Source organism: Vanellus vanellus (assembly GCF_965231255.1).
Source record: "Vanellus vanellus genome assembly, chromosome: 1".
Classification (NCBI taxonomy): Eukaryota; Metazoa; Chordata; class Aves; order Charadriiformes; family Charadriidae; genus Vanellus; species Vanellus vanellus.
Genome location: NC_138905.1, coordinates 53992281 through 54016411, shown reverse-complemented (window position 1 = coordinate 54016411; position 24131 = coordinate 53992281). Strand labels below are relative to the sequence as shown.

The following is a 24131-nucleotide window of genomic DNA, read 5'->3' as shown; positions in this document are numbered from 1 at the left end:
CCACAGAAAGAAGCATTTATAGTCTGAATTGTTCTCCTATTAGATGTGATACTTATTTATAATCTGTATTTCCATAACTACACACTATACAAGCAATTTACAGGTGCTGAACATACCAGATACGTCCAACAGACATGCACCTTCTGTGCTGCCTTACGTACCTGGATCTTCTTGACCTCCCATTGATTTCAATGAAATGTCCATTTAAAAAACAGCAGCGCACAAGTATGCAGGGGGCTCCAGCATTGAAGGGGTTAAAGGGCCTAAGGATAGAATACCCCATGAAAACAGCTGCACTGCTACAGCTCACCTTAATTTCAAACCAGTACTGTACTGAAATTGCAGGCATTAACAAGAAACAGCAATGCATATGGTATCTAAGGTAGTCCATTTATATTTTCTAAAGATGTGTGGTATCTTATAGAAGAGCTTTTCCATGTGCATTTTGGTGTTATTATTACATTAGTTTTACAGTATAGCGTGACTTTGGAGGTTGAGACAAAACACAACTACACCTACCTGAAAGGCATTCTTACATTCATTAGTTCAGCATATTTGCCCAGGACCTCCCAAGGGGCATGCAACTTCACAAAGATGATGTCACTGTTTGTTAGCGATGACTGCAAAAGAAAAACAAAACAGCCACCAGGGCCTAATTTTTCAAGCAAAAAAGAAAGAAACTGTGGTCAGTAGTCACCCCTCCCACTTCCTGATTCGTCCTCAAGCACTCAAGTTCTACCAGTATTTTGTCAACCAGATTTTCCCTCTTGTTTCCTGAAAGCCATGCTGTGACTCCCTTCTACCCTGCATGTGTGTTTCCTTCACATGGAAAAGAGGACATGGAGGGCAGGCTGACATGCAGTTGTGGGTTACCCAAGTGTGGGGCGGGAATAAGGTTGGTGGGTAAATGGGAATCTGGAAGCTTGGTCCTGAACTTCAGCTAAAAGCAAAATGGCAAGTCAGGATCTGATTCTGCCAATTGACTTGGTTCTCTGCGCTCACACAGAAACACATATGTGTGGGGGCACATTTAGCAATCGAGAAAAGTTTGTATGACAGGGTGGTCTTATCCTTGTTGCCCCACACGGACAAATAAAGAAGTCCCAGCTACAGAGGCATGGTCTCCAGCTTCCCTTCCTCCGGCTTCCCTCTTGGCCGCAGGAATTCTGAATGTTAGAATTAAAGCCAGCGGGAAAAAGGAAATCTGATGCTGCCCACAGCATAATAAGGTACAGATTTGTTGCCCAGGAAGGTTGAGAGCCATGACTGTGCCAGCAAGATCGCTTCGCAGTCCTACCATCTTCTTTTCTATGGGTTGTATGTAGCGGGAAGAGAGCTTTATGCAGGGCAAGCACACCAGAACAGCTGTTACCTACCAGAAGGCTGTCTGGTGAAGAACAGAGAATATGCAGTAAAGAGAAGGGGAGAAATTTAGCTCTGTTTCCACTCGGGAGGAGAAATAGTGCTTTACAAGGAAGCTACAGCAGGGTTGGGGGAAGCCAACTTCAGAACACAGACAACTTAAGACTGGAAGATAATTGTTAAAATTCTAATGAAAATCAATGAAATTTTCATAAAATTGCATACAATATAGCTTCAGACAACTGAATGGATCACATTAAGAGGGAAAACTAATACAGGCTGAGTTCAAGGAATACCCAGGAAATGGGTAAAGGTGTACAGGGTGTGAGAAAAGGAAGGTGTGAAGACTGAGAAAAGCAGGCAAGAAAATTGTTAGTTGGTTTTAGGGATGATTTCCTCGATTTTTAGACATTGTACTATATTCCATGTTTCTCACGTTAATTCTTGGTTAACACAACTTACTGGGAGTTCTTAAATCTAGTATGGTTTATCTGGAAGCTACAATGACTACATGGGCGGGAGGTTGATATTTATACTTTTGATGCCTGTTTGATTCTTACCTCCACTGTCCTGACAGATGCTGAAATTACTGAAACTGCTATAGCATGTTAATAACCTTAGAGTAGCTACAATGTTATTACTAGTTTGTGAAGTGATAGGAAGGAAAGCTTCAACAGTTAAGATACATATGTATGATTTTCTTTAGCACAGAAAACAAAAAAAAGAAAAAAAATTCCAACCGAGTCAGTAGAGAGTTAAAATTTTTTAAAACAAATAGAATATCGGAATCCTCAAAAATGGACACAGAGAAATATTTGTACCCAAAGTACTATTGGGCTGCATGAAAAAATAGATTTAGTGTCTAATGGAACAAGTGACTTCCTGATATTAAAAACTGCAGAAAAAAAATTTTGTTATTCTTTTGCTGATGACTTTCTGTAAAATATTTCAACATGAAATGATACAACAGCAACAAAATACCCCCAAGAGACGTGCATCAGAGACAGTGAATTCAGTTGGACTCTTTCCATTGACTTTTATGGATTCTAAATCAGGCCTCTAATGATGTTTTTCTTTATAGGTACATTTCACGAATTATCTTTTATTTTCCCATGAGACGTTAGCAATAGACACCACAAAACCACGACTAAGTTCTGCTACTCTAAAAATTTCTTGCAAACTACTCTCTCTAAGATGAGGTTAAGTCAGCAGTGGACTGGCAATTTTGTCATAAACAGCTCAGATATTAAAAAAAAAAAACAAACAAAATCCACCACAACTCAAAAGAACTGTCTAATAAGCCCAATATACAGAAGGAAACTATGGTCCTGACACACCAATAAAATTTGAGAAACGGAGGAAATTTATTAATAACAGCCTGTAAATTTAGTGATGGCTGTTAAACACAAAGCTTATAGGCATTTTCCAGCACATTGTAGTTTAAGCCGTACGGGATGTGGCAGCCACAGTAACATGACTTGTGAAGATGCTGTTTCACAAGTGAACGCTATCTTTCTCTATGTTATATTCCTATGTTCCTATATGTTACATGTTTTCACACAGAAACACGAAAATCTTCCATATAGTTATCACAACACAGATGTATAAAGAATATTTTTTATTCAGTATCTTGTAATGTTATTTTATCATCTTTCTCAACAGAAGATCTAATCAAAATACATTTGGGAGGTTCAGTTCTTTTCAGAAGAAAGAGATAACAATGCTAAATTATTAATATGGAAATCCATTTCTCTTGGGTTTGCTCATGTTAAGTGTTCATAAAGGAAAGCACTAAGAAAGCCTGAGAAAAACAAGATTGGAAAGAGAACAAATCCGGATGGAGGAGTAATTGAATGAAATGTCACATTCACTTAATCTAAGGAGAAAATAGCTAATCAAAACACCTGAAAAAAGTATCAAGAGTACCATCTTAGTTACAAAAATACTTTAGTGAATGGAGTCTCCTAAAGTCTGTTTGTTAGATTAGTATTTAGAGACAGTATCCTTCAGCTTCCAAACATTTCACTGAGAGGAGAGGAGCATTCTTCTGTTGTAATTGACTTTTGAGGCTTGGCTCATTAAATGGTTTGGAGAAGTAAACTCAATTTCACATTATGGGAACAAGCAAACAAAAATCAATATAACATTGATCCCCTTGGAAATTTAAATAAGACAACTATTGACATGAGCAATCTGCTAGAAAGTGATGTCTAGATGATGAAGAAAGAAAAACAGAGGAATCAAGGGGAAAATGAGATAAACCAATTTGCAAACACAAAAATGGAAGAACTGTTTGGAATTGACCTGCAGCACCAGTGCCTATAGAGTTATCGCCGTACAATAATTGCCAGGTCACTGTCGTTCAAATAAATCAGTTGTTTCAAACTGATTTCTTGAGAAGGACTATCCATAGCAAAAAAGATTTTCTTTAGGTCAGTAATAACATTCTTGCTGGTCTTCAGAGCAGTGCAAACCCAGTGTGACAACAGACTTATCAGACTCAGAGAATCACAGACTAATCTAACTTGGAAGGGACCTCTAGGGGTCACCTGGGCTAACAGTCCAGCTAAAGCAGGGCCGACTTTGATCAGGTTGCTCAGAGGCTTGTCCAATTGAGTCCTAAATAACTCCACAGGCAGAGATTTCACAGCCTCTGGGAAACCCTCTTACTGAAACTGGCTGGAGAAAAGAATGTTTTCTATGGAAGAACACTACTCTTCTCCAGAGAAATGTTGGGAGAAAACTACAAGTTTCTCAACATGAAAATTCATGAAAATTCAAACTGTTCAGTGCAAAGACAACATTCTTTATCAAACAACTTGTGCCTTACAAGAACTTTTTAAACATTATTATTCTGATTGAGAAGCATTAGCCAGGTGCATTTAGTTGAATTGAACCCTGATCTTCAAAACAGGTTTGTGTGGTAGAATTCAGATCACCAGAGTCTGGGTTACAGATAGTCAATATACAGTGAGTTTCAGTGTTCAGTGCCATTAATCTACCATTTTTCACAAGCTGTGATTTTTCCCTCCTTCTTCTTTCCATTCTCCAACCCCCTTCTACAGCTGGAAATCATATTCCATAATTCCTGAAAATATTAGATCAGTATTTGGCAATCACAAATTTCTATAGTCCATATCTATCTCACTAATTTCCAAACTTTCTGGCTTCACTGACAAATCACTTCAGTACCATATCACTGCTGCCAATCCTAGACTACAAGCAGTACCACATATTATAGATTTGCCCTTCTGGCAAGACTACCTTTCTCTTTCGACAATAAGTTCATACAGACGTATTTCCCAAAGAAAACAAACCAACCACAAACATGTTTAAAAAAAAAGCTCCGTATTCTTCTCCAGTATCACTATATCAGGAGCGGGAGAGACTAAAGTAGGGGCCATTTATGTAACTCCAAAAACATAACCACCCGCTTTGGTGAGTTACAGTCATCACCGAGGCCAAGGAAAACTTGTAAAGGGCAGGTTCTTATTCTCTTTCTGAAAGTGGGCACAGAGTGGTGTTAACTGCTATTTAATTTAAGTCCTGGCTACTAAACTCACAGGTACTCCTGCAGGCATTCTAACTCCTTTTGATGGCAGGATTTAAATATATATATTCACTATTGACCTGACTCTGCTCGTTCTGAAGTTATCATCGTTAGTCTGAATGGAATCAAAGTTATGCTGACATTGAACATCTCTTTAAAAGCTCACATTTTGCTGTATTTGCAGGCTGTCTTCCAGGATCAAGGCTGGAGATTAGTATCTTTTGTCAAATACCCTCTTGAACATTCTCCCCCAACAAAGACTTTTTGTCGTTCATTATCAATAATATTGTCAAGTCATTTTAAGACAAACACAACTGTATGACTCACCTTAATACAAGCATTTCTTGAGTCTAAAAGTTAAGAAAGTTGAGGAAAGATTCACAGCATGTAACCTTGAAGAAGGATAAAATGAGAGTGTCTCCAACTGAATGATGTAACTGTTTATTTGCCTTGAGGCTACTAGAGAGGCAACTGCAAAAAAACGATGCTCTCATTTATGTATGCATATCAATAGGGAAAAGAAATCAGGATTTACCATTAAGGTGTTTTCCCTATTATTATTTAAGAGAAAAATACTCAAGATCGGGGCCCTTCTCCCCCTTTAAAGCCTACCTCATAAAAGTTAAAGGAGATAAATAACATTTTGAAACAGATCCAGCAACCAGAATTAAACCTTGCCTGCTTTAGCAAGACCCTGGTAAGGCAAGATAAAAAGCCAGAATGGGAACAATTCTTTAATTTTTGGCAAACATTGCTTATTTCTGTTAAGACCACAATGCAGAAAGAGCCAAAAAAGGAGAGAAAACTCAACATCCTTCCTGTGGTAACAATTCTCTCTATAATCAAGCTCCATATGATGTCTGAGTGCAGAGTAGTAAATAGTAACTGCTGCAGGTTCCACTGTTTTTGAGAATTACTCTGTTATGTTAACAGCACAGATTGATTTGCCATGTGGAGTGAATTAAGTGGAAAAACAAAACCCAGCAAATTTTAGTTGATTAAACCATTCTTCCTCTGCAAAACCAAAGTAAATGTAAATTCACAAGGGTAATTCCATAGAACTGGAAAAGCAGCAGTAATAGGCTGCCAATACTTTTCAAAAGTGCATATATTACCACTGGGTAATTACTTAGATACTGTCAATATATGTCCAGTTTCAGTGAAAATATTACATACTCACAAACATTAACCTCTGTGTTCATGGATCAGAGGAGTCTAGTAAATAACAGTGCCAATATCTTTCACATATATACTTTCAGTCAAAGTAGAGGTTTAGTGAAAAAGGGGAATATACTAGGATTTTAAGAAGCTTTTGACTTACAAGAAACTGTAGTGCAAAAGCAGTAAGGATGAAAATAAGTGAAAATAGAAAGCCCTAACAAATAAATGGGAAGCTGTTAATAAAACAATTTTGACATAAGAGGACACTGACATATAAAATTCAGAATAACTTGATATAAGGAGACAGTCACACGATTACAATTTAAAATTATTTTTATATGAAAACTCATGACAAAATCTGATGATGGGGTAAAGCTTTATTTTTACTTTGCAAAACAATTCCAGAGGTTCAGCTCCAGTGGAGTTAGTAACGTAGGCAGGTGGCTGCCTATTGCCAGCATTCAGGCAACGTGTCATCTAATCCAACTCAGAGCAGGTGTCATTGTTACAGTGCTTAATTTCTGGCAGCAGTTGACAGGATTTCAGTGCTGGAACAGAACAGAGTTAGTAACAAGGGGAAATGTTTGCAAATGTCCTTTCATGTAGACAAAAACGTTTGAGTGGGAGGGCAACTTCAAGAACAGGGTGGATTACCTGAGTGGAAGTAAAATGCAAATACTGTCTCATTGCTCAAGTTTACTGTACAATGATGAGCTTACAATCTGCAATAGAGAGATGCAAATTCCTTTGAGATAAGAAAACAACATGGGAAAGGATGTCTTTAATTCTAACTAAAGTCACCTGAATCCACAGGATGGCTCTCACACTGAAGTAACTTAGATGTAGTAAATCTAGCATGGAAATAATATCCTCTGACTTGGACTCCACTTCCTAGAGAAAAGGATTCAAAATACCTGCAGCATGACTATCTTAATGGAAGAGGTTGAGCTGACTGTGAGGCAATGATAAAAGATTTCTTGATAATCCCATTAGCAAATACCGAATGAATAGAGGTTTGACCCATCTAGGTAAGACTTCTGTGACAAAATAGGTAATCATATGGATTTTATCTGACAAACAGAGAGGATGTATCTTTTCATTCCTCTGGACGGGAAAATCACTATAAACATGTGAAATTAATTACGTGCACATTTAAAAATGCAAATAGCTGAAACCTCTGAGCAGAATAATGCTTTTTTACTTCTGAACACATTATTTGACATTGTCTCTTTACATCAGTTATATACTGCAATTTTAGATTAAAAATGTTAATATTTTATACATTGATAGCTGAGACCATCAAACCTTTTTGACTACAATGGGCCTAAAAAGGTCTCTTATGTACAATATTTTACTTTTGGCACCACAGGCCATTAAAAATACATCATACGATTGAACTACATTTTATCAGGCAGCTTTCTTTGTGACTTATCCCAAGTGTAAAATGCAAAAACAATATTTTTCCAGTACAGATTTATGTCTCATTAATAATTTTTTGAAGTAGGAAATACTTACATTTAATGAATTGTCTATTAAATATTCATGTTTGCTTTTAGAGGCTTATTGGAGAAACGTTGCTTTGGCAAAGAAAAAGGCAATTTATTTTTTGTCCAACAGTTAATTTCACAAACTTAATAATCAATCAAACACACAAAACATGCAGGCAGGCTTATTATAGCTTTTGCATACAAATAACCTAGAGGAACCAAACCAGCTGCTTATCATAGCATCATAGAATAATAGAGGTTGGAAGGGACATCTGGAGGTCACCTAGTTGAAACCCCCAGCCAAAGCAGGGACAACTGGAGTGGTTTGTGGGGTTTTGAATATCTCTGTGGAAGGAGACCTCATGACCTCTCTAGGCACCACAGCATCTCTGGACAGAAAGGCCACCACTGACCTCCCATGTAGACACAGAAGCATTTGCAGCAGCCCAGGATCTGAGCACCTCCCTATGCTCCAGCAAGATGAAGCTATTTGGTCGTTCAACTCCCTCTTCAGAGTCTTGTTTCTCAGCTCAAGCAATCAGACAAGAAACACTTATATGACTACCAACCTAGACTCCAAAGTCCTCAGAGCCAAGACTTTCCAGGATTCAGCGAACTGTCCTGTAGCTCTCTGTGACAGTCTGTATACCTCAATTTGATAGTGTAATGCAAAATTCTTTCTAAAGAGAGACACCAGTGAACTCAACAAGACCACAGCTGAGGAAGAGACTACTCGAAATGACACCATCAGGAGAGAGGCTTCAGTTCAGTCCACAGGGCACGATGAAGCCCCAAGTTCTTCAAGTCAGCCACATATCCACAACATGAGGAATTACAGGCAGAGATGTGAGCCCTGGCTGTAGAGGGAGTAGTGGGGTCAGTGCACATGCACGTTAGCATGGCTGATTAGGTCAGGTGTTATCCCATGCTGATGTGACTATAACACCCACGAAGTCACTTGGCAACACCCGGGGGGGGGTCTCTGCACCATACCCGGTTGTGCAGGACACATATGTGCCTCTGCTCTGCAGGAAAGGGAAAATCTGAGAGCACCTTCTCAGACCTGAGGCAGATCCCCATTTTCCAGGAAAGGAAAGGCACCAAAGAAAATGCAGGGGAAAGATGAATGTGAAGAACGCGAATCATTCACAATTCTACCAGTTATAGTTCCCCATAAACTCTGATAGTCTGAGCAACTCAAATGCCTATTCCCTTGGCTCACATCTCAGTTTTCTGCACTTTATTTATCTTACTGCTAGGATCATTGGAATTGGAAAGAGTTTGAGGAGTCATCTTCTGATAATTCATTTCACAATGTTCAACTCAGTGCTGCAAAACTCTTTTGCCTGGCTCATCTGAAGGCAGAGGCATGATCAAGCCATTTTCCCTTTGCGTTGAAAGGATGTAAACAACAGTTTTACAAGGGAAGTTGCCTTGGAAATCTGCCAAAGCATATGGTAGAGCAGTCATTTCTCCAGATATGATGCCATTACTACCTGAAAGGGAAGTGCTTTCCAAAGAAAAATTTGACGGTGAGAATAGGCTTGATTATCACTCCCAGTGATAATGCTCCCAGTTCAGATTAATATAATTAGGTAGATTTACCTTTTTCTAAATCCCAAACCATGCTCAGACTGTGTAAGACTTCCCACAAAAAATTAAATATGCAAAACAACAAGAGATAAAGACAAGTTCATCTTAATGCGCTGGCTTCACCAAGTCACAGTTTCAGGTTGATCATGAAAAGAAATGTTAAGGTCTAGTGCAGAGAGGAAATTCCTAATAATTGATGGTCTACATGGTTTTTCATCTGTCTCTGCTCATCTAAACTCAAAGTAATTTGACTTCTGTATATAAGTAGATCATCTGATGTTAAAAAAATACACATCCGAAACAGAAGAAAAAAACCAGGTTTCTTAGGCAGAAGTGGCATAATTAAAATTTAACTGGAGACAAGATGCAATATTTCTAAACTGAGACAGGAGAATACTGGTTCCTTTGTGCATCTTTGTACAAATCCTTTCATTTGGTAGATGTGCTTTAAATGAAACAAGGTCAATATATGACAAGGGCAAATTATGATTTTGCTTTAGACTGCTCTGATTTGTTGTGATAAAGGAATGTCCACACGACACCTAAACATCAGCTCCACTGTCGATCAATTATTCCCGCTCCCAACCCAATGTGCCTATTGACATAAGGTGCCGGATGAAAACACCTCCTGTATGACACAGAAGAGAAACGCAGCACCAGATGGAGCCCAATATTTTAATGGTTCAGATAAATGTGATAGAGGACAAAGATGATTTGCTCTCCTAGTTCAGAGCTCTTACATGAAGATTTAGTGAGAGGAGCTACAGAAAACAAGCAAGTTTTCTTTTGCCTGAAAGCCAACATCTCTGTCAAATGAGGTACCACTAGTTTTGATCTGATTACATACGTTGCAAAGTGATGGTACTAATCCCAAAATTGTTTGCTGAATAATATTGAATTTTGAGATCCCTATGACACTGTGAAACTAAGGCCACAAGCAACACATGCACTGGCAAAGAATCCCCCTCTCCAAATTCACTTGCACGGGGGAGACTGCAGTAATGAAGATCTTTGCTTAATAGACAATGTTATCTTTCCCTACAGATGAAGAAATATTACTTCTTTGTAAGAAGTTTCCAGCTAGCAAAAGGCAAATTGTTCATCTTAGGAAAGTGCAAACATCTTTGTTATCTATTAACAAAAATAACACTACATGTAAATGTTTCTAGAATTGTTTTATTTTTGCCCGCTTTGCATAGTGGGGCTGTGCCTATAAGAGCTGCAGCAGAGAATTCACAGTCCAAAAGTGGAACAGAAGTTACCAAACTGTTTTTTAGCTCTGTAGTACTATTCAGATACTTTTATCCAGTGTAAAACTTTTTGGAGTAGAATTGAAATTCTCACCTATTGTACCTCTGGAACTGGCATACTTACAGCAACCTGTTTCATTCTTTTATATGGGGAAGTGTAAAAATGCAACTTGAAAATAAAAATAAGATAAAATCTCACTTCACTTAATAATTCCAGTCTTTCTAACACTTTGTAGATGCACTATTATAGACTTTTTCCTCTATTACAAAGATTTCCTGACAGGAAAATTATAAATCCATTAGAAGATTTTTGGAAAAAATCAATGTGGGTCATACATCAAGTGCTCTATAACTAATAATTCAATCATTTTGAAGAAAGGAATTTGCTTAAAAACAAAATAGTTTGGGTCCAATGAATATTAGAAAAGATATTTTTTACATGGTGGGAAATTCCATTAGTGTTACATCACTAGACAATGGGAAAAAATTATTCAAATTGCAGAACACTTTTTCAACAAACCACCACGTAGGGAATTTTAATTGTTCGTACTTTGCAGGTTGCAGTTCCTGTCATATATTTAAAATATAACACCTGGCATGTCCAAGAAATGTAATGTAGAAATGTGCTTTGCATCATTTGATGCGACTTTACAGAGTTACTATCGCTACTTCTGCTGTACAAACACACATACACCCTTCATGCATAACCTCTTTCAAATATCAGAACAGAGTGGTGAATTGGTTAGGGAAGAAGTGGTATTGAAATTGTATGGCACATACCTATATACGTTCTTGCTACTAGCTACTGAAAGCTGTGCAACTGAATTAGCATCATCACAGTAACACAACTGGTGAATTTTTTTCCTAAAATAATCTCATTGCCCTACTGTCCACAATTGCCATATTACTCTTCAAAGAGGAAAGAAAAATTAAAAAAAAATATATTATTTCTGCAAAATATCTTAAAGCAGCTCCCCCTCCATCCTTCTCTCTCTTACACATACCTACAGACACACAACTGACAAACTTTATTTGTTTCTTCCTCCAGAATCCCCATCTCTCTGTCTTATTTGCTCGTCTCCTCCACCTCCCTCAATGTCACTTTTCTCCTACCAGGTTCCCTCACACAGCCACAAAAGGCAGCTAGTCCTACCCATCACTCTCTGACTGTATATGATGTACGATGGAGACATTTCCAATGTCAGACCTCTGCCAATGACAACTGCTGGAGCACAACAAATTACAGATATCTGTATTTTTTCAGTCTTCAAGAAAGTAAAAGGAAGCCATCTTAACCTTTGAACTGAAGAAACCTTGTATCAAATAAATATATGTAAAATTCCACCGACTACCAAGGGAGGAAGAATAGGGGAATTCTTGAGTTGCCCAGATGGTATTCCAAGCACAAAATGGGAGCAAACTGAAAGTTTTTAAAACACCTTTGTTTCTGGCTGCATTAAGTGAAGGACTCATCTAGCACAGATGCCATCTCCCCTTTAAAACATGAAAGGAAAATATCAAAATACTAATAAGGAAAGAGCTCTGGGTAACCAGTGAGCAATCACCACCAGTGCACATGGTTGGTGGCAAAGTGCAACGAGAGCAACATTGACGAGAAAAATAGAAAGTCTAATGGTGGAAATGTCACCAAGTGCCTAAAGTGATGAACTTATCCCAGCGTATGAAATTTTTTAATGTATAATGAAGAGCAAAGAAAAAAGGGGGAAAAAAATCATGTTCTGTGCTTAGGGAAATGACTTGTCTCATACGACACTCGAGGTCTGACAAACACCCTACTGTAGCACAGAAGGCAGAGATAGGAAGGAGGCTGAAAGGTAAAAAAATGCAGCAAAGTTGAACGCACAAAATGTGACTGTTAGGATGAGGAAGACAAGTTTGCAATAGAAGCCAGAGTAGAGTAGTGTGCCTGAAGAGGAAAAAAATATCAAAATAAGAGCATATAGGGCGTAAATTCCCCAGTCCCTAATTTTGTGTAGCTACTCAGCTGGGGGTAAAGTCCAGCCTGAGTAAGAAATATATGGATCAATTACAGAAAGATCAGAGCAGGACAATAAGAATGATCAAGAGTTTTAGGAAACTTGACCTAGAGGAAAAAATTAAAAGAGCTGATTCAAAATACAGAAGAAAATGCTAAACAGATAACACAGTAACATTTTAAAAATAAGTTAACAAATAGTTGTTGATAGGAAAGGAATGAGCCACTCTCCATATTAATTCTGAATCAGGCAAGAAATAACAGGATTAAATTGTAGCAAAAGAGATTTAGGTCAGATATGTTAGAAAAAAAAAAAACAAGCCGAACAATACCGAAACATTAGAGTGATCTGGCAAGGGAGGCTTCTGGCTTTTAGGAAAATGTTGGATAAGCAATTGGCAGCATGTAGTTGGCCTGCCCTTGGAGCTTTGGAAGGGAGTCCTAGCTTCTTGAGACCCCCACACCGCCTTAGTCTCCTCTATTATGATTTGCAAGAGAATCAAGTAGCTGTAAAATACTACAAAATCAAACCTCCCTTATTTGGCAGAGTTCACCTTCTTCTGCCTCAGAAGATGTGATATTACAAGATCCAGGAAATAGACTATTTCATCTTGAGAGGCAACACAGGAGGAAAAATAAACGTAACACAAACCAAGTACTAGGAAAAGAAAAAAATGGCAATTCGGAGAGCAAATAATGGTATCACTTCCTTTTCAAAAGCCACAGATCTGGAAGAGTGGTCCCCTGCTCAGCAAAACTACACCTTGCATCTGGCTGCTACAAGAAGCCGTGAAGCCCAACAGTGTTGTTAGAACTGAATTAATAATTAAGGATTACATTGACAAATTCAAATAAACTTCCAAAGAGGGATCAGAACAATAAAAAGCAGGGCTGGGGACTAAGAGATCATTGGTGTATTTGGCCTAAGTCCCTGGCAGTCCTGCTAGGGGAACAGGATCTAGAAGAGAGATGTGGAGATGTTTGAGAGAGGATGGGAGATTCAACCTCGGGGAAAAGGTAGGGTTAAGAAGCAATCTCAAAATGCTCCACAGACCAAGCCAGCCCTGGGAGACTTGGAGTGGGAGAAGCAAGACAGACAAGACTTCCTTAGTTCCCCCAGCTTGGCTGAGGCAGTGGTTCAAGCATGGAGAGCTTTAAGTGTTAAGTATGGGCTAAAAGTGTTGTTTGCCATATTTTCGTCTTTAATGCTGGTACCTAATCTAAAATAAGACTTGTTTGCACATTAAACTTATTTGGTGTTGCTCCTAACCTCAGGTGAATATGAAAGACCAAGGCATAGCACCATCTCAAAGGCAACAGATGCAATTAACATGGGTCCACAGATCCCATCTAACACCAGCCTAGGATTTCCAGGAGTCGGGATGTGGGGCTGTAAGGATCATATGGGAGGGCTGAGAGTGTCTAGTCTGGGATAAAGGGAGAAGCCCTATATCACGCTCCCATTTGGAAGTTACTGTAATAATCTCTGGCAAAAAAGCAGCAACGAAGAGATGGTTCCTGACTTTGGAAAAACTAAACCCATCATCCACATCCGCCCCCCCTTGTTTTGCTTTCACCATACTACCATCAATAAAGAGCTATTTATTATTATCAATAAAAAGCTATACTAAAATCAAAGAGCTATTTGATAAAAAATTAAAGATGATTCAGGCAAAAATGTTATTTAAAGTGTAAATTTCTTCAAAGCTATCCAATTTCCTTCAGAGATAACTTTAGGGTATTTTGAACAGTATTTGTATGCAGCACTTACTGTGGAATATATTATTATTTTACTTTAAATGAATTCCTGACACCTTCTGAGATGATTTCTGAGGTTCTATAGGCTTCAAGATAAAAATTAAGCAGTTAAGGGCATTAGAAACACGTCTTCCCTTTGTTAAAGACATACACTTAACTTAGAGCAATTCAATTTAGAAGAGGCTAGGTACTCAAGAGTAAGGAGATGAAACAGATCAGTGCTTTTGGATATTTGTAATAGTTTGTTCGCAGAGCTCTGGGGCTTTACTGATAGAGTTAGGGAGAATGCCTTTCAGACATTTAGAGAGGCACAAATGTACTTTTTAGAAAATATAAATTCTGGGTATTCAAGAAAACCTGAAATGTGTTCATGTTCCCACTGCAAATTTTTAGGATCTGGCTGTGATAATCTCTGAACGAGGGACAAGAAATGTAAGTGTAAGTAATCCATTCAGTTCCATGCATATCCCTGATGAGATCTGAACCAAATTGTGGACCTGGCACTGTGTCCCCGGCTGTTGACCTAATTTTACTCTCCTCTAGTCACAGGAAGTAAAATGCCTGTGTGGTGAACCTGACTGCAAAGGCTGCTGTCAGCTCATTTCTGCCCCCAGAATCTAGTAATAAGTTTAGGAAATGATGTTTTCTTTTCTGTTACACAGCATCTGATGGGAAAAATCCTTGATGCCTTAAAGGTAGTCTATGAAATAAATTAAGAATAGAATCGGCAAATAAAAACTTTTGTTAGCCAGGCATAGTTAGTCCTATATGAACATTTCGGTGATCAGCTGTGATGCCATTTAAGAAAGAAATGTGTTTTGTTTCAACACCAAACTGAACAAATTATATGAAAATGAAGCAAACTGAACATGATTTCTAAAAATTTATAGGTAAGCACCTGAAAAGTTTCAAATTGACTTAAGCTTAAATATCCTCCACACAAAATAGTATGTTTTGGTGTATTACTGTATTATATAATCACTTCTAAACATTTTCTCATCTTTTTTTTTTTTTCTTTCTGTTTTCTCTTTTGTAAAGCTAAGCCTTTCTTATCAACTAGAATGCATTTTAATATCAGGCATTTTATTTTGAATCTGTTTAAATGAAACGTTTTCACATTTTCAAAATGTTTCCCTCTTTCCTCAGCTAAAACTGTTTGCTAAGTCTAATCTATATTAATGCCTATTAATTCCTTGCCTTTCTCCTTCCCTGCCTTCTGTTAAGTCACGCTCCATAAATACAAAAGATTTGTTTCAAGATGTCAAGGGCTTGTGTTGTATTTCTAAAGAGATTTTACACTCAGATTTTTATAGGGGGAGTTATACAGTGAGAAGGGGTCTTTTCTTACTTGTCTGCCATGATTAAATGTGGATATGCCTCCACATCTTGATACTAGCTTCCTCTTAATGCTTTCCGACCATCATGTTTCTCCCCCAACTCCAACGTGCTCACCTTCCCCATACTGTTTCTACATTGTGCCTTTTGGCTGGAATAACGCATTAGTAAGATACATGAATTCTGTTTCCTTTCACAACATAGACAAAAAAACAGGCTGAGATGGAAATGTAAATTGGCACGGCAAGCACTCATCAATTCACAGTCCAAACAGCAAAGAACAGATGTCAAATAACAAAAAATCTGCAGAAGCATTAATCTATTCCATAGCTTGGGGTTTTTAGAATTGAACTTTACAATTGTCACACAATTCTGTCAGCTGTTTGCTTTACAGTCCACCAGTATTGGGGCTGATCCTGCAATCCACAGATCTACTCATGTAAGTCCATAGATATCACTGGGGCACAGGACAACAAAACTGCTTTTCTTTAGTAGTTTATCGATATGGTGTGTGCCAAATATCTGACCCACTTTCCCCTGCTGGACACTGGCAGGATGCTATATTTGTATCAAAACACTGACACCATCATGGTTTTAAGCCCACTGATCCTGAGAAGTTGCCTGAAGGCTTATGCCCAAGGAGCAGACATCACAGGTGTGATTCCGGGCAACTATATTTAGGTGACAGCAATGGAGAGGAACAGGCACCTTCAGGGTACAATTCATTTGTTCTGTTTTTCTCAGATTCAGATGAACTGCTGCCCAGAAGGGCTTGTTCCTCCCCAGCCAGATATCTACATTGCGAATAGCTACAGTCAACAAGATGGTTGCCTTCCCTCTTGGGGCTCTGCAGTACAGCCACCTTATTTTCCCTGGACTCCTGTTACCTTTCTTACCACCAACCTCAACTTCTGCAGTAGCGTAGACACATTATTCCTACAACTGGATGGACCTTTACGGGTGACTCCAGTTCACTGCTTAACCGTCTGGGACACATCACAGGAACAGCAAGTGATTCAGAACATTTTACAAGGCCTTGGCTGCCATCCATTTCCTTCATCCCACCTTATTCATTCTGCCCATAGAGAACATGTAGGGAAATAGAGATCCGTAAATAACAAAGCCTCCCACTACTGTCCTCTGCACTTTAAAAGGCCTCTTGATTTTGGTCAGTACTTTCTGTATTTTATTACTTGAATTCTTTTCTCCTGTGAATTTCTGAAGCTAACAATAAAATCCATAAATTTGCGCAAGACAGCTGACCTGGGATATTCTACATATCACAGCTTCCCTCCACTCAACTGCTGTTTCAGGGCATTTGTTTAATCCAATCCCTTCTCTGAAAGGCACAGTTTCCAATAGCAATAGCACCCACAGTACAAACTCAAGAACTCTGGAGATGAAGGGTCAGGCTGTTGTCTGCACTGAACTACAGATACAGAATACAAAAGCCATGGCCATCTTGACCTAGCATTGGTGACAGTTCTGCTTCAGGAAGACAACCTTCAGACATGCCTTCCCACTAGCACTCCTATGATGGTAGGAAGCCCGAGCTTCTCCAGATTCCCCCCAAAATAAGGTCACAGATCAGATTATTAATTTATAAGGCACAGAGAGGCACAGCAGTCTTGGTATGGAAAGACAAGTTTCTGACTGAGAAGAGCATATAAAGAGCAGTGCAGTAAAACTCTGAGTTATTGGAATTTCTGGATGTCAGGCTAACACACATGAAAACCGAGTGTAATGTCTGCCTTTCATTTAAGATAAATATAAAATGTAGCTGGGCTCTTTTGTGGAATGAAAAGATTAAAAAAAAAGTAAAAGCAAACGTAAAAAATTAATAGGTATATTCACCTGGAAAAAGGCACATGAAACTCCTGAGCAACATAGTCTTGATCTCATAGCTGACCCTGTTTTGAGCAGGAGGTTGGACTACAGACCTCCTGAGGTCTTTTCCAACCCAAATTGTCATTATCCTATGATTCTATAAAAGGGCAGGGAAAGAACCAGTCCTTTGGAGTAGGCAAGAGCACTTTCTGATTTGCTAACAAACTCCAGAGATGGTGATTTCACTACTTAGTCAATGTGCCTACACTAGAAGGAGAAAAATTCTAAGGAAATGGACCTGCTGAAGAAAAGGACCCTTTACAGATCTCCTTTATAGAGAGATCTTAAATGATCTCCTTTATAGAGAGACCCTTTTGGCATTGAGCCAGTTGACCAAGTGCTCAGTATTACGAGCAAATAAAATATCTTTCATGTGATTTTTCCAGTCTCCACAGAAACTTTATACATTCCTTTTTAACAAACTGGATTGCAACAAAGAAAAAAAAATCCTTTTGTTTTTCATTCCCTAGTCAAAATAACATGAAGAATCCTGAACTGGGGCATGCTTGGTGTTACTTGGTGAAGGGCCTTTCAGACCTAATCTGTACACTCAAGAAGAATAACTCCAGAGGTGCTAAATCCTCTTCAGACCATCAAATTGAAGTCTATATATAAAATTATCTTCTATGCTCGCATTACAGACGAGTTAGAAAAAGTGATGTGTGCAAACATGTCTGAATAGCTTTCTCCTAAAAGTAGATAACTTCTTTATTGCTTCTATTCTAAAGAAATGAAAAATTATGTTACAAAACTTTATTTTTATTGATGTTTGGCAATTGAGTAGATTAGATTTGCACAATTAGTGGAATCATGAGAATGTTATAAGTGTCTCATTTAAATGGCCAATTTAAAGGGAATGACCTGAATAAAAGAGGTTTTAGTAGATTGTTTTAAAAGACTATGCAATTTTCCTCACAAAAAAAAAAGACACACACACAAAAAAAAAAAAAGAAGAAAAGAGAAGAATGTTAAAAGTGGAGAAAAATATCTTCGTTAGAATTCAGCAACTATCAGTCAAGCAAATAAAATTGCTGATACATTTCTTTCAAAAAACAATTTCTGCTTCTGAAACTAAGTGAATTAAACTAAAAATGTGAAAAGAAAAAAAGCCTAGAATTTGAAATATGGGTTGTAACAGCTTATTATGGGAGATAGTTTTCCAACCGAGTTTATTTTAAAACCTAATACCTAAACTCAAACTCTTGAGTTTGTACATAAGGAGATAATGTAACCTCAATGTTAGATATGTTGTTACAGACACAGAAAGATACAGGAAAAATATTTACTTCTACTTCTTATGTATAGAAGTATGTGAATGTGAAAATCCCTGAATATTCTACCGTTATTACTCACCTACAATGGCAGTTTTTCAAAACATGATATTTATAAACTAAGCTGAAAGGAGAAGGTCAAATAAACACATTGGAAATGAAGAGGAAATGTCTCCAAATCTAGCAGTCATTACAAATAACATGAATTTTGCATATTGCAAGAGAAAGTATAGAGTCATGGTTTCCAGATTTACATGTCTCCGGTTGGTTCTTCTCCTACCTACATTTTCACTGTGGAGGTTTTCTTCTTTATGGAAAGATTTGAATTTTAAAAAGGTATAAGAGATGGTTGTTAAAAAAAGTAAGCACAAAGTTCTTATAATAGTGCTTGACAGTGGAGACTTCAGAAAGGGGAGGCACATTTTTTATAAATGCAAAGATCTATTTGAGTCTATTAAAAGAAATATCAACAAGCTGTCTCTAAGACAAGTAGTAACTACTGTACCATGAAGACCTCCAAGGGGAAAAAAAAGGGTCTTTATACTGTTTTGCCTAAAAGGTACTTTTAGAGATTCTTTTAAAAGCTTTCATATAAAAATACAAAATATGTTTGTGCACAGAAGACAGTTTTGTAAACCAGGTAAGACTTTAAACAGGCAGACATGACTAATTGGCTGACAGAGGTTTCAGTCGATGTGGCTATCTCAGGAACATTTTTCCCTCAGGTCAGGCTTTATTAAACTTCATTTACAACATCACTTCATTACCATTCAAACGGCAAGAAATAAATAGGGAAATATGCAGTGGATAATGCCGCATTTAATTTGGGCCCAGAGAGCCATAAACTGAAACGTCTTTTTCAATAAGGTCTGAGCTTTGAGGTAATTTGACTAGCTCTATTTGTGAGGCTCTTACCACAATTAAAACACAGTTAATTCAAGGCACACAGCGCCAATGCTCCGCTCGCTCCATGACCGAATTAACCTGGTATAACAAAGAAAGTAGTCGGACAACTAGAGGGTCTGGAGACCTTGTGCCAAGAGCAGGTGAGAAAGGGAATTGTCCTTTCCAGATTCATGCTTCCCTCCTGGGACTACTTCCAGGGGGAGCAGCCCCACACCACTTCATGCTGCAGGGGAAGATGTGAAGGTCCCTTAGACCAAGAAGACACTGCAGCCGTTCGAAATCTTTACTATTTGTTCAGGAGCGTAATGCTGTAAATACAATGCCGTCTTTTCAGAACAAGTTCAACACCAAAATCATCAATGCGAAATGAGAACTTAAAACGTACTGCTGGCGTTTCTATATACTCTGTCTTTCTGTTCCCTACAGACAGCTCTAGATTTCTGCTCATTAAGCCAGTACTATTGGGGAGTGTTGCAGCAAACCAGTCATGTCACCTTTGGGCAATGAAAACTCTCACTGCGCATTAAGTGATTGTAGCCTTGTGCATTACGCTTGTTCCCGATGCCACTGGCGGGCAAACAACATCTCAAAAATAATTGCAGTTTAAGGCCAATTATTGTAAAGGGAAAGGTGACTTTTGACATATAGGGGACATCTCATATGTAACCTTCTTTGGTTTTTTTTTAATCTATCGCCTGTCTGTTTTTTTCTCTGAGCCTGGTGTCCTTCAAAAGGTTTTTGACATTCTGAATTGTGAAGATTGATGACAGGAAACTTGTTCACCAAAAAAATCCTACTCAACAAGGAAAAGAAGTATTTCAGGGGCCTTTTTATCTCTTTTCAGTTATCTACATATTTTCTATATTACGTCCATACTCCATGAAAAAGCCATACATTTTTCAAATGTAGGTAAATTTTTCAGCAACAGTTTCTTAGTCTACTAGCTTTACAAAGTCCTGTTAAAGGCTTGAATTTGTCGACTTGGAAACATTTCTGGACTTCCTCAGACAATCAAGAAGGTTACTTTTAAAAACTGCAAACTGAAATTTAGATTCAGACTCTATCCATGCAGACTTCCACATATCTCCTCAATTTTCTCTTCTAAATTGCCACTGTGCTGTACAGTGGACATAGTATCTGAAATCTAAAACATTTTCCCTCGGAAGCCCGGGCAGATGGAAACTCCTTCACTGTTTAGTGACAATGCTTTTTGGTACAGAGGACTCTCTTGCAAAGGACGTTGTTCTGTTCGTACCTATACACTGTTCTGTAAAACACTTCTGAAAAGAGACTCCACTTGCTATTTGCATTAGATAATGAACTAACAATAAATCTTAGGAAGACCAGTCTGGTTTTAACTTGCTCTGGCTGAGTTTGGATTAAATGAACAGCCCGATGTTTTCAATTAAATAGTTGGAAGCACTTTCACTTATAACACATGTGGTGGGCTTGCATTTCAGTCTTGTTCCCTTTTTGCAGGCAATAGTTTATGTCACTTTGATGTCTCCATCCATGATTTGTGGATGCAATCAGACACAGTGCTTAAACATTAAATAACAAACTGCACCTGCTAATAATGGGATATTATGCTGTTTGTGAAACCACAGCTCCTGCAGGCTGCATAATTTGTATTGTAAGTTCATTAGCTGTAGATATTTACATATTGAATAATAGGATCAGAAAAGTGAGAGACTGAAACAACTTACTAGAGTGCATGAAAGCTACTGAATGCTTGATATTAGTTACAGCAGTAGATTAACATTGAACTACATCTGTGGTGGGTTCACCCTGGCTGGGCGCCAGGTGCCCACCAAAGCCACTCTGTATCACTGTCTCTCCTCAGCTGGGCAGGGCAGAGAAAATACAATGAAAGGCTCGTGGGTCGAGATAAGGACAACTCACCAATTACCATCATGGGCAAAACAGATTTGACTTGGGGAAATTCATTTAATTTATTACCAATCAAATCAGAGTAGGGTAATGAGAAATAAAACCAAACCTTAAAAAGACCTTCTCCCCAACCCCTCCCTTCTTCCCAGACTCAATTTCAGTCTACCTCTATACCTCCTCCCCCTCGAGTGGTGCAGGGGGATGGGGAATGGGGTTGTGGTCAGTTCATCACACATTGTCTCTGCCACTCCTTACTTCTCACTCTCTTCTGCTCCAGCCTGGGGTCCCTCCCACGGGACACAGTCCTCCATGAACTTCTCCAACGCGAGTCCTTCCCATGGGCTGCAGTTCTTCACAAACCGCTCCATTGTGGGCCCTTTCCACAGGGTGCAGTCCTTCAGGAACAGACTGCTCCAGTGCGGGTCCCCCACGGTGGTACAAGTCCTGACAGCAAACCTTGTCCACCATGGGCTCCTCTCTTCACAGATCCACAGGTCCTGCCAGGAGAATGCTCCAGCATGGGCTTCCCACGGACTCACAGCCTCCTTCACACGCATCTACCTGCTCCGGTGTGGGGTCCACCATGGGCTGCAGGTGGATATCTGCTCCACGATTAACCTCCATGGGCTGCAGGTGGATATCTGCTCCACGATTAACCTCCATGGGCTGCAGGTGGATATCTGCTCCACCATTAACCTCCATGGGCTGCAGGTGGATATCTGCTCCACCATTAACCTCCATGGGCTGCAGGTGGATATCTGCTCCACCATTAACCTCCATGGGTTGCAGGGGGACAGCCTGCCTCACCATGGTCTTTACCATGGGCTGCAGGGAATCTTTGCTCCAGTACCTGGAGCACCTCCTCCCCCTCATTCTTCACTGACCCTGGTGTCTGCAGAATTGTTGTTCTCACATATTCTTACTCCTCTCTTCTGGACGCTGTTCCACAGCAGGTTTTTGCCCTTCTTGAATATGTTATCCCAGAGATGCTACCACTGCTGCTGATGGGCTCAGCCTTGGCCAGTGGCAGGTCCATCTTGGAGATGGCTGGCATTGGCTCTATTGGACATAGGGAAAACTTCTAGCAGCTTCGCACAGAAATCACCCCTGTAGCACCCGGGCTACCAAAACCTTGCCATCCAAACCCAGTACAACATCTGATCTTCTCCAATGGCCAAGAAGGCCTAGTTTTTTCCAAATGCCAGTTTGTCCTAAAGGGAAGCCTCTTAGCCATCTGTGACATCCTCCATGTGGCCTGACCTACCATGTCTGCACAATATGGATGATCATCACACAGAGTTGTCCTGGTGCTTCCTAGTGCATATCACACACAATGCATGCTCACAGATATCTTTCTATTGGTAAAAAAAAGCTCAGAGGACAGCAGGTGAAATTTTGGTGGTGGAAGCTTTCCCTAGCCACCCTTTTCTCTAGTGGAGAGGGGTTTCTGGTACGTACAGAGTAAGCTCAAAACAACAGGGAAAGGATATGTGCACCAAACAAAAGCTAGCAGGCCGGAAAAGGTTCATTCCCCAGCTGACCTGCAGCTTGCTCCTGGCCACCACACAAACTCTCCTGGCAAGCTGCAAACAGTTAGTGGGCCATAGGCTAAGCACTCTGTTATAAACTGTATGCCTGGTTGATTAAATTAACATCTATAGCAGCAATAAATTACAAACAAGTTATTGTTCTTTCGATAACTGAATAAACTGAAGTCATAACTGAAAAAGAAACTTAGAGTCAACTCCAAAGGTACTGAGATTTTATTGTGCTCTGCTTCTCAGAGAGCCAAATTACATAAGCTAAGTTTATAAAACACCTTTCCTCACTCAGATCTGCAAACGCCACTTGGGGTCTGGAAGTCAGCTTAATTCTTTTCCGCCCATGAATCACAATCAGCAATAACATTTATGTAACAGTCTCATAGAAGTCTCCTGAACAATTGCAGTGATGACGCACAAACCAGAAAAAAGCAGATCAGTCTCACATAAGTGTTTTGGCTCTGCAGTACTAACAACAACAACAAAAAGTAGTAAATGGCATTTTTGCCAGAAAGAAAGATGATAATTTTTGACTATGCTCAGGAGCAATAGCTGTTGATTATAACACCTCTTTCACATCATTGCTTTCTGAGCACAACTATATTTAAAGTTTCGGTCATTGAAGTTCTTTGTTTTTTCATACTCATTTTTTATTTCTAACTTTTACCTCAGTTTGCCATGGTCATAAGTCTATTTTGGTTTTACACTCAGGGACGAGCCAAGAGTCACGGAGATACTATATCGTGTGCTCTTTCTGTCATCTGGAATTTCTCTCAACATTCATCATTTTAAACCAGGCTTCAAGTTGCTGCTAAATATAAGTCTCTTACTGAATACATGTTTCTGGCCTCTGAAGTCCTGTCCCATTAATGCAAAGTTACAGCCACATTAAGAGAAACTGCTTTGTAGAACTCCTACTACCTCACCATGAACCTATCCACGTCTGCCTGCAAACTTGAAAAGCCATGAAATAATAGTACGCCGTAATTACATTGTGCCAACTACTGAAAAAGATGTCTAAACATAACTTTCGGACTCAGATTAACATAACTTTCAGACTCAGATTATACCTGCTAATAGATATTTGTTCATACAACGAAAGTGAAGTTTATGCTGTGCTTTTCTTCCCTGTCTTTTGGGGGTG

General features: G+C 39.0%; 1 protein-coding gene across 1 annotated transcript in view; it reads right to left on the bottom strand.

Moving 5' to 3' along the window:
- ANO4 (anoctamin 4) overlaps window positions 1-24131 on the bottom strand; it is a gene marked incomplete at both ends in the record, with an annotated part of 135102 nt that overhangs the window by 69647 nt on the left and 41324 nt on the right. The window contains one exon of the mRNA XM_082498353.1: window positions 520-620. Within this exon, the coding sequence (XP_082354479.1) occupies window positions 520-620 (101 nt within the window). The remainder of the gene's footprint in view (window positions 1-519; window positions 621-24131) is intronic.